At 42.6% G+C, this 11870-nt stretch overlaps 2 protein-coding genes across 11 annotated transcripts in view; one reads left to right on the forward strand and one right to left on the reverse strand.

The window, feature by feature from the left end:
* The window catches only part of Smc1b (structural maintenance of chromosomes 1B), an 81045-nt gene extending 79780 nt beyond the window's left edge, over positions 1-1265 (forward strand). For both annotated transcript variants that reach the window (XM_059247549.1, XM_059247550.1), the window contains exon 25: positions 879-1265. In XM_059247549.1, the coding sequence (XP_059103532.1) occupies positions 879-1022 (144 nt within the window). In that variant the 3' untranslated portion in view covers positions 1023-1265. The remainder of the gene's footprint in view (positions 1-878) is intronic.
* A 1836-nt stretch (positions 1266-3101) lies between these two features.
* The window catches only part of Fam118a (family with sequence similarity 118 member A), a 28411-nt gene continuing 19642 nt past the window's right edge, over positions 3102-11870 (reverse strand). For all 9 annotated transcript variants that reach the window (XM_059247554.1, XM_059247557.1, XM_059247553.1 and 6 more), the window contains 3 exons: positions 10759-10791; positions 9287-9370; positions 3102-4397 (listed from right to left, as the gene is read on the reverse strand). In XM_059247554.1, coding sequence (XP_059103537.1) covers positions 4378-4397; positions 9287-9370; positions 10759-10791 — 137 coding nt within the window. In that variant the 3' untranslated portion in view covers positions 3102-4377. The remainder of the gene's footprint in view (positions 4398-9286; positions 9371-10758; positions 10792-11870) is intronic.

Consider the following 11870-nt stretch of genomic DNA (forward strand, 5'->3'; position numbering starts at 1 on the left):
AGGGAGAAAACTAACTCATCCCTTCCACACACAAAGAGTAAGTATGTGCAGTAAAAAAAAAATCTTTAAACAGCAGGGTAGTGTGATAGTTGTGTTTTGAAAAACATTAGTACATAGTAACATAGAACAGACTGTTAATACTGTGCTTCTCCTTTCTAACTTGTGAATATTTTATGGAAACATGTACTATATCCAAAAACAAGTTCACTCAGCACTCCAAGGGGACAAGAACTTTTACAATTTCAAAAACACCTGTCTTAAAGCCATTCAAACAAATACTTAGGTCAAAAACTGAGCTAAGGCCATTGAGATGGCTTAGCTGGTAAAGGCACCAGCTGCCAAGCTTGACAACATAAGCTCCATCCCCCAGACTCTGGAGAGAACTGAGCCCTGAAAGTTGTCCTTTAACCTCCTCACCTGTACCCTGCAGGCACACACACATACACAAAATAAAATCTTTAAATAAATAAAGACATGAGCCAAGGGAGTAGAGGAACAATTCAAGACCTTCAGTTTTTAGGCAACTTCCCTTTAAGTTAAGATAAAAATTAATTTACTGAACCAGGTGTGGTAGTGCATGCCTTTAATCCCAGCACCTATGAGCCAGAAGCAGACAGATTTCTTTAAATTTCAGGACAGCTTGGTCTACATAGTGAGTTCCAGGACAGCCAGGCATACATAAGAAACCCTGTCTCCAAAAAACAAAAAAACAAACAAACAACAACAAAAAAAAAAAGAACCTCACACAAAAAAACAAAATAAAAAAACCAGGATAATTAATCCCTTTTAAATGCAAGTCAAGATTAGTGACCTACCTCACTTTGAAAAATAGCTCTCCTGTCAGCAGGAGAGCTAAAACTGGCCTCCCTCCATTTCAGCACGATGAATGCATGTTCAGCCACGTGTTGACTCTGGATCTCTCCAAGTATCCAGACACTGAAGACCAAGAAGGCAGCAGGAGACACCGGAAGCCCAGAGCATCACGAGCATCCCAGTCCCCACAGTCCCCTCAGTCTCGTTAGAAATGAGAATGCCTGTACCCTGACCCTGTGGAGGTTAGGTCAGTCTCTGTTTAGTCCCATGTGTCATGGAAAAAATTGCTACAGTTTTAATAATACAGTTACAGCCCACTCCAGTTAAGGGGTGCTCAGCCCCATTCCAATGGAGGTTTCCTATGACAGCAATGAATGAAGTGTGTGCTTTTCTTTTGTTTTTTGTTTTTTAAGAACTTCTGTTTTGAAATAAATTGGTTATAAAATTTTGAATTCTGCAGCATCTTTACTCTGGTCTTGCCTTGCATTATCTTTAAAGGAAACAGCTGGTTAGAGGTTTTTATTTTTGTGGTCCTGGAGATGGAACCCAGACCCTTGTGTAAGTGTTCTACCATTGAGTACCTCCCCAGCCTTGATATATGGGAAATTATTTCAGAGGGAGTGTGTGTCAGTACTGAAAACAGGTAAAGTAATCTCACAAGTTTTAAAAGCAGAAAACTTTTGATGGTGAAACTGAGTCATCTGCTTTAGTACAATCCTAATTTTTCTAAATCTAGTTTAAGGATGTACAGAACTATAAGGTGTTGCCTAGTAACAGCGACTTAACGTAAATGCTACTGCATGGAGAAAGGAATGTGGACAGTTTTCAGCAGTGTTTGTTCCTGTTTCAAAGAGAACAGGACTGTCTGCAGATCTTCATGGAAGTCTAATTTGGTCCAATTGCTGAAGTCCAATGGTCACTTCTGAATAGAACTTGTTTCTTGTACACAGAACATGCTCTGTGCCTACTTAGTGGACTAAGTCACAAGATTTAGTTCCACCACACATATACACACAGACACAAACACACAAAAAATAAAATGTAATAAGGTCATTGAACTATACACCCCCCCAGAAAAGCAAAGATAGCTTTTCTGTATATTAAGTGGTTATGAAATACATAAATGCTACAATTAATAGTCCATTTGCCCTGAAATAGCCCTGATTTTAACTTATGGGAAAAGTGGGTATTAAGAGGGCTGTCTAAAGCTCAGTCTACTGTGGAAGGAGGCTCATGGTGCACATGGGAGGTAAAAAGCCTCTGAGCTTTAGGGAGCTCCAGAGTGAAGATTTCAGGGTATTCTCTCAGCTCCAAGGAACTGGATGTGATCTGCAGTACCCAGTTAGGACAGGATCAGCAGACTTCTCGAAGATCCAGCTTCCAGCTTTAGTGAGGCTATAACGAGGTTCTCAGGTGGTTCATATGAAATACTTGACTCTTAAGCTCTGGTAAGTAACTACCAGAGAGGGCCGGAGTTTGTCAGCTAACTTTGTGTTTCTCACTAATAAAGTGAAAAGCAAACACCCTGTGCCTAGACTGTTTCCTTCTAATACATGAATCATATTGGAATAAAAGAACATTCAAAACACACCATAACAAAAAGACTGAATGTAGCTATATTAGTTCATTATAGCAAGAAAACTCAGATCCTTCAAAGGTGTGACACTAAAGCTTCTGATGGGCTCTGATTTGGTTTGCAGTTTGTATTCTGCTTTTATAGCCAGAATATAATTTTGTATATAATTATATGTAATTTGTATACAGTAATACGTAAATATAAACAATGTATTGGATCAACTTTAATATTTAACCTATCTATCCCTGATAGCACTTGCACTTTGTAAATGTGTTTAAAAAAGAAAAAGCCTCACTGCTGAACCTGTAATCACATTTAACAGGATGAGCAGGACTGCCATGAGTTGGAAGTCAGCCTAGCCTACAAGGTAAGATCCTATCTCAATATAATAATAATCTCTTTCTGTTGAGGGTCTATGCATATGAGTGCAGGTGCCCACAGAGTCCACAAGAGGACATTAGATTCCCTGGGTGGTTGGGAGCCACCTGATGTGGATGCTGGAAACCAAACTTGGTCCTCTACAAGAGCAGTATGTGCTCTTAACTGCTAAGCCATTTCTCTAGCCCCTAAAACCAATTTTCAAAAATCCATGTATTTTCTTAATTAGACATATTCAAAAGTAATCATTTGCTTGGTTTCACAGTTCAGTGGCTAAACATTCTCATAGTATATTACCTCTTACCATAATTAAAGAAAATTTGAGCACACAGGGTTGACTTTAAAATTTTATTTATAACCAGTGACATAAAAGATTTATTTTCCACACTTAAAAAGGGAGGGGTAGGTCTTTAGCCTTTTCTGGCTTCTCCCTCATTCCCTGTCTCAACCTATGTTTCCTGTTCTTAATTATCCCTGTTCCCTTGGGAGCTACAGTGCCATCCATGCAATGTCATAGGCAGGGCTTGGCAAGATAGTAAAGAGCTTGACATATCAAAGATTAGTAGCCTCAAATGAGCCATGCAGGACCTTTTTCTAAGAAGTCTTCCTTTCAGGACCACTCTGCATAACGTGAGCCTTTGCCATAGTCCCTCTCAGAGGAACTCGCCATGTGCAGTGCTCTGAGCATGGGTGTTTGCCAGAAGTAAACCTTGAATGTAGTTCAAATGTGGCAAGCCCTTTCAAAGACTTGCCTACCCCACTCAGTGTAAATCTTAATATGAACCATGGGAAGAGAGAACAGAAAAGATGGGCCTTATCCTAGAGAAATAAGACTTGGAAAGCTTAGAACTTAAGATCTGAAAGTGTAAAGCTTGGTCTTGTGCTTCCCTTTGACTTTCGAACTTCTAAGTCACAAAGTGGATCTAGACAGCACTAAAGACTTTGAAAGAGGTCTTCGGACTCTGGACTTAACACTTCCTACCAGGCAGTCTACCATTTCTTTGGAACAGAAATTACTGAAATGTCACAATTCCAAAAAAACCCAACTGATCTAGTTATCCCTTTAAAAACAACCATTTTCACTAGTGGGTTCAACGCCTCTACTATCCACTCATTCTTTACTATTTAACAATGAAACCAACACATCTTTAAAAAACTTTCTACTGTAAAAGATGTTTCTACATAAAGGTATAAAATATAAATGTTTATGTCTTATTTTCTCTTTGGCAACTACTGTTGCTTGGACAGTCTTCACTCTCCTCCATGTATCAGGAAAAATAACACCCTGACATAAGAAAACATGTCAAATGGGAAAAGGGAACAATGCCAGGTACATCCTACCTCCCACCTCCCAATTTGGTCCCTGAGGTAGCTGTCCATTAGTCCTTACAGAGTATACCTGAAGTGTGTCCATGTCACCTCCTGAGCAGCTAAGCACATAGTGGAGCTCTGTCATTCAACCACGAAGGCCACACACCCACATGGCTCTTCTGGGGTGTGTAACAGTTCTCTACTGAGATCCATATGGAGTCCTCTGTACATTCCTCATTACTTGGGCATGGCACTGTGGTTACAGAAGGCTGGTTTTCAAGGTTCAAGTTTTAAAATCTTCAAGACCCTCCAGCATCATCTGTTTAAGCAAAAGAAATACCAAAGTGTTTCAGTTCACTAAAAATTCTATTAGGATTTCTGTTTCACCAGCTAAGTCACATGCTGAAAATTTTAAAAACCTTCCATAACAGGAACAGTAGCCACTGTCTAGAAATGGCCTTTCAGAGCTATATACTACCAAGGGCCAGGTACAATGTAGGCATGTAAAGACCTATGGATAATCTCTCCCCATGCGGTTTTCTGGTAGAATCAAGACAGCAATTTCAGCACACATGCAGTAAAAGCCTATTTTAAGTATGGATAAGAATGAAGGCTCAGGCTCGGTGCTGGTGCTGGTGCTGGTGCTGGTGCTGGTGCTGGTAGTGGCGCATGCCTTTAATCCCAGCACGTGGGAGGCAGAGTCAGCAGATCTCTAAATTCAAGGCCAGCCTGGTCTACAGAGCTAATTCCAGGACAGCCAGGGCTGTTACACAGAGAAACCCTGTATCAAAAAAAAATAAAAGAGTGACAGTCCGAACTGACCTACTCTGGTGATGGGATGGCCAAACACCCTAATTGTCGTGCTAGAAACCTCATCCAACTACTGAGGGATCTGGATGCAGAGATCCATGACTAGGCCCCAGGTGGATCTCTGGGAGTCCAATTAGCGAGAATGAGGAGGGTTTATATGAGCGAGAATTGTTGAGACCAAGGTCGGATAAAGCACAGAGACAAATAGCCAAACAAACGGAAACACATGAAATATGAACCAATGGCTGAGGGGTCACCAACTGGATCAGGCCCTCTGAGTGGGTGAGACAGTTGATTGGCCTGATCTGTTTGGGAGGCATCCAGGCAGTGGGACCAGGTCCTGTGTTCATTGCATGAGTCGGCTGTTTGAAACCTGGGGCCTATGCAGGGTCCCTTGGCTCAGCCTGGGAGGAGGGGACTGGACCTACCTGGACTGAGTCCACCAGGTTGATCTCAGTCTGTGGGGAAGGCTTTGCCCTGGAGGAGATTGGAATGGGGGGCGGGCTGGGGGGAAGGAGAGGGGGGAGGAGGGGGGAGAACAAGGGAATCTGTGGCTGATATGTAGAACTGAATTGTATTGCAAAATAAAAATTAAAAAAAAAAAGAAAAGAAAAGAAAGAAATGAAGGCTCAGGATGCACACACAATACTGCAACATGTGGTGGTATTGTCTTCCCCAAAATACTGTGTACCCTAATAAACTCATCTGGGGTCAGAGAACAGAAAAGCCATAGATACTTAGGATAGGCAGTGGTAGCACATGCCTTTAATTCTAGCATTCCAGAGGCAGAAATAAATCTGTTCAAGGAAACAGCCAGGCATGGTGACTCACGCCTTTAATCCCAGAAAGCAGCCTTTAATCCCAGGGAGTGGTGGTAGAAGGCAGAAAGGTATATAAGGCATGAGGACCAGAAACTAGAAGTATTTGGCTGGTTAAGCTTTTAGCTGGTTAAGCTTCAGGCTTTCAAGCAGCAGTTCAGCTGAGAGCCATTGGGATGAGGACACAGAAGCTTCCAGTCTGAGGAAACAAGACCAGCTGAGAAGTTGGCCAGGTGAGGTTAGCTGTGGCTTGTTCCACTTCTCTGACCTTCCAGCATTCACCCCAATAACTGGCCTCAGGTTTGATTTTATTAATAAGAACTTCTAAGATTCCTGTGGCAGCAACACAGGTAGAAACTTCATTTCTTTGGGGAGCTTCAGGCTGCAGGTGTGGACAGCAGGACTAAGAAGGTTTGCCCTTGACCTTTTTCATCCATATGCAGAACAGGCTAAGGCTTTCTGCACATCAGAACAGAGGTCAAAGCTACAGAGAGAAACCCTATCTCAAAACAAAACCAACCAAACAACAACAAAAACAGAGACCAGAGGCATTTTGTTAAGTATGACTGCCTGGGAGAGCAAGGCTGAGACAGTTGCTCAGGGATGTCAAAGAGGATCCCTGGCTCTATGGCATTGTTTACCAGACAGTAGCCTGGCATCTGAACAAACAGCATTCAGAGAGATCATGAACACGTCAAGCCTACATGTATACAGGTGACAGCAGGGAAACAGCAAAACCAAAACCCACAACTCTGTACTGACAATCACTGGAACCTTACATCAGCAGACGGTGGAGGACGCCTAGATGTGAGGAAAACCAGGAACATGAAGGAGACCAACAGAAAAGAAACACCTGCCCAGAGGCAGCAATTAAGGAACTAGTCTGTACCATTTTAGTTATAGATGTCCTTGCCAACTAAAAATACAAGCCAAAGGAAAGGTGCCAAAGAATTTTGTCTATACACAACCAAAACTGAATTTTCCCGTTAAAGATACAATTACCAAACACACTAAAGTTACACAAAATCTGAAAGAAGCATGCAGTCTCCAGCAGCTGTTCCCAACCATTGTCCCAGCATCTCTACTCACTTCTCTTGGGACACCTCTAGAAAGTGAGCCTTCACAGCCTCTGGTGTCCTGCCACCAATCCAATCCCAGTGTGACTAATTCACTCTGCAGATAATATTTAAAATGGCCTTGTTTCATTTGACTAGGTGATCTGTGTTCAGTGTGACTCAAAAACAGATGACTTCAGCAACTCATGTCCTTGGAACGTATAGTATATATATATATCTTATCCAAAATATACTAGTATACCTTATTCAAAATGTTTGGGGACAGACTTGTAAGTTTTGGGGACTTAGGAATTTTGCACAGAATTTAAGGGATTGGATAGCTCTAATTGGAAATTTAAAATGCTTCCAAATCTGTAATTTTAAATTATATATATATTTATTTATTTATTTATTTATTTCTGTGTGTGTGTGTGTGTGTGTGTGTGTGAGAGAGAGAGAGAGAGAGAGGGAGAGAGGGAGAGAGGGAGAGAGAGAATGCCTGCAGAGGTCAAAAGAAGGTGTCAAATCCCTTGGAGCTAGAGTTACAGGTGGTTGTGAGCCACATGGATACTGAGAATTAAACTCAGGGTCCTCTGCAAGAATAGCAAACACTCTTAACCACTAAGCCATCTCTCTCTCAAATCTAAAATGTTTAAGAACCAAAAAGTTTCAATTTGGGAGGAGTTCACATTAGGAATGCTCAAGCTCTGTCATAGTACTGATTAGACACCCACTGAGGAGTTAACTTTAAATATTTGTAGGTCATCAGTATGCTAAATATTCCAAAACTCTGGAAAATTATCAGAGAAGAGTTACATAAGTATTTAAGAGTAGTGTTTGGGTGTATATACTTATTCTCTCTCTCCCCTGCCCTCCCTTTTCTTCTTGCCTCTCCTCTCGGTTGTTCTGGAGACAAGGGCTCTTATATGGTCCAAACCAACCTCAATCTCATGATACTCCTGCCTCAATTTCATATATGCTACAAGTGATTAGAGATGTATTCCATGATGGTAAAGCCTGAGATTTTTCTTCTAGTAGGAAAATGCCTATAATCAGAAATCTATCCAAAAAAGCTTCAGGATTGAGGTGGTAACAGATAATCAGAGCAGACTCTGGTCTCCAAAGATTTGAAAAGACTTATCACAGCACTATACAACAGATGATAGGAACAATAAGAGAACAATCTCAGAAACCTATTCTTACTATTAAAGTAAGAATTTTAAGTTGGGCATTTTAAGTTTGAGGTCAGCCGGATTATACATGGTGAGTTCCAGGCCAGCCATGGATACACAGTGAGATCTCCATCAACAAACAAAAATTTAGATGCTGGAGACGTAGCTCACTGTGCCTGGCATGCATAAGCCTCTGCTTTATATCCCCAGCTCCAGGCACTCAAAAATAACTAACATTTTAACCTAAGGACTAAAATATAATTTTGAGAATTTCTCAAAGTGTTTTAATAGAAATTGAAAATGAAAATTAAGCACTAAAGGGCCGGACGGTGATGGCACACAGCACTCAGGAGGCAGAGGCAGGCAGATCTCTGTGAGTTCAAGGCCAGCCTGGTCTACAGAAGTGACACAGAGAAACCCTGCCTCAAAAAACAAATACAAAACAAGCATTAAAGGAAACATAAAAGACAGTGGAACCAATCCAAGAGACTCCAAGTAGCATGATTCCCAACATGAGAGGAAAAGAGAAGATTCAAAGAAGAAATAATTGCCAATGCGAGAGACAATCCAAAGTGGAAGAAAGGAGTGCTCAGAAAATAAACATGTAACTGATAGTGAGCACACATCCTACAACTAAAGTCACAGCCTCGGCCCACTAACACTGCAAACAAGCCGAAAGGAAAGACTACAGATGCCTTTAATAAAGGAAGTGCTTTTCTTTTTCCACCTTTTAGAATCCAGAGTAGAGGCTTTGCTTCCTTTTTATCCTGTGTCTAGGTGCTTGACATTGGCAGTGTTAAGAGCTGGAGCTGGGGGAGTGAGATGGAGAAGGGAGATAAGGGAGAGCCTTTCAGAACCTAATCAACAGACTCAACCCCAACTCAAACCCAGTACTAGTAACTAGAGTAACTAGAAACACCTGGAGAAGGGAAGTAAAGGAGGCCACGGGACATGAGCAGTCAGCCAGGTCACCTTGCCTCCTATCAATGGAGTCTACTGAGATGAGCAGTTGACAGTTTACAAGCACCTCTGTGGTAGAGATAACAAAAAGCAAGAGTCTGAAGTGGTTTCTTTAGAGACTAATGTGGGCACTCTGGCTGGTGGGGGAATATTCCCAAAATGTTCTGTCTGCTGACTTGGTATGAAAACGGTGTCTTTTCCTCATGAACGCTCAACTGAGCCGATGCTCCATCACTTGGGAAAACAACAGTGCCTCTGATGAGTAGTGTGAAAGGTCTGTGTGACTCTGACATGGTGTGTGCTACTCCTCCCTGCAAACCAGGAGTGTTAGCAAAGCACTAACTACAGAAACTATGGATCTAAGATGGGTCCCACAAAACAAATAATACCTACCAGTGTCTGACCGTCGGACTTTTTTTGTAATTTCAATTCCATTTTCTTCCAACTTCCTCTTCGCACAATCCTGACATGCATTGCCTTAAAAAAATTTTTTGTATTAAAAAAAATTAAGAAATTTATAAAAAACAATTTACATTAAATAGTCCAGGAGGAAAAAGGGCAGCATGAGGGTAACAGTTGGGGTGTTCTGGAAATTCACTTGTCATCCTTGCATAGCCTTGAAATTGCCCATAAATGGAAATAGTTTGCCTACTTTTTATGGTGTAGATATGAAGTATCCCTCAAACCCCATGGTTTAGGCTTGGTCCCCAACACAGAACCCCCAAGTGAGGCTGTTGGGGTAGTGACTAGATCCCGAGGTCTCTGACCCAATCAACAACATTGCAGGAGGTAGAAGCCTGGCTGGAAGTTCAGTCACTGGGGCATGACCTTGTCTCTTGCACTCACTCTGCTTCCCTCTCCTGCTACCCTGAGGTGAGCAGCTTTCTTCTGCCACGTCTCTCTCTAGTCACAGGTCCAGAAACAATGGAGCCAAGTGACCAAGGACTCAAGCCTGAGAGCCAAGTATATTTTAAGTTGCTTTTCTCCAGAATTTTGTCACAGAAAGTCCGTTAGGGAACTGGTGCTAACAGGTGAGGCCATGGCTCTATCTGAGCATGTGCACCAGAAGCCTTTAAACCAATATGCAGGAGTGATTTACAAGTTTAGAGAAACATGTTAGGAAAAGCTTAGAAATAAATGCTCAGTGTTTAGAGGCCCAGGATGCTCATTCAAACACAACAGTAAGGACTGTTCATAGGCTCAGGGGAAAATGAGGACTCTAGGGGTTTGGACTAGAGGCCATTCATTTCGCATTCTAGAAAACATTATTAATTAGTTAATTAGTGAATTAAAAGTCTACATTTTGTCCATGCCCTGAGACTTTGTGGGAGGCTGAATTTAAAAATGATAGACTAAATAATCCGGTGAAGGAAACTGCAAGGCTGCATAGTATTCGGGCTGTGGCATGGGTATTACTAGCTGCTTTTTAGCCAGCTTCACACAGTGAGAGTTAAAAGCAAAAAGCAGAGAAGAATTGGAAAACCTTAGAGTTCGGCCAGAAAAGTAAGACATTCGAAGTTAGGATTAAGGAAGGTGTGGCTGCCAATTAAGATTAGCACCAAAAAGCAAGCCCCATGCTTTTGTACCAAGATAACAGGAGAGATGCCTTGAAGGTCTCTTAGAAATCAGCTAGGGCTGTCAATCACAGGCTCAAGGGGGTAAAGCTACAATGTCAGCTTTGCTTCAAGAGGATGGACTTCTGTGCCTTTATAGTGGCAGGGACCATCTGAAGGCATTGCCATCTATCTTGCTACTTGATAAGAACTTATTGAATGGAAGGGACACTTTCATGACATCACCAATGGTGATGAGTAGTAGAATATGGAAGCGAAAGTCAGGGGAGCAAAAGTAAAGATCTGCTTTACCCAGTAAGGTGGTGCTGTCCACTCGCTCAGCATCTGGGAAGAGAGGAAACAGTCAGCAAAGCCAAGACATGGAGTACTCTTCATCAGGCAAAGGCTACCCCAAGGTCGTCCACTGCTTGAGACAGGCTTCTGTGCCAACTGCATCACATGCCAACCATGGAGCCCTGCCTGTGTCGCCCTCTTCTTCACCTGGCAGGACGGCTGCAAGAACTCACTGCATGGCCATGTGACGCTTCTGGAGCTGGCAGGCAGGCACATGGAGTGAGACACGGTACCCAAACAGCTAATGCCACTTTCCCTGTCGGTAGGCATCCTCATCCATCAGGAGAGAACACAAATACAAATGTCCTTTGTGACAGGTGGCACAGATGAAAACCTCAGTGACCTTTTACTCCTCTAGCCACTCACTGAGTCTGTTCAGCTGCCAGGTCCTGGAAAAGGAGCTTCAATGGGGGTGGGAAGCAATTCACCTGCTTACTGTAGACACCATGCTCAATGGCTGGGTGCTGCCTTCTAGGGAGTTAGGGCTAGGGAGTCTCAAGAGTTGGTGGGCAGGACAGAGATGGGCAGGATGAGGGAGGTCTCTGAAGATCCATGCACACAGCTGGTACCAAGACATTTTTGTCTCTGTTGGTGCAGGATCAAATCCCAGCTCCCAAGTTCTGGCATACACTGGGCAAAACTCACCCTCCCCCAGCTGCTATCAACTCTAAACATCTAAGTAGCAAAAGGTATTGATACTAAAAAATAATGGCGCACACCTTTAATCCCAGCATATGGGAGGCAGAGGCAGGCAGATCTCTATGAGTTCTGGGACAGCCTGATCTACATAGTGAGTTCCAGGACAGCCAGAGGAAAATAGTGAGACCCTGTCTCAAAATAAACAAAATCATAATGGCAAAAATGTAAAATTTGTAGTTGTGCAGGACCCTGCCCTACAACTTGAATTCTCTGTTCCCATTCCCAGTAAGAACTGACAACTACCCTAATTGTACACCTCCTCCTAATTTAGCCACTAGAACACCAGTGGCACAGACTCATGGCGGCTGTACTGTGTGCAGCTGTCCATTGCTGGTCTCCGCTAGCCTCATTCCACCACATGGTGAGCCTCT

The sequence above is a fragment of the Peromyscus eremicus genome, chromosome 20 (genome assembly GCF_949786415.1).
Source record: "Peromyscus eremicus chromosome 20, PerEre_H2_v1, whole genome shotgun sequence".
NCBI classification, from domain to species: domain Eukaryota; kingdom Metazoa; phylum Chordata; class Mammalia; order Rodentia; family Cricetidae; genus Peromyscus; species Peromyscus eremicus.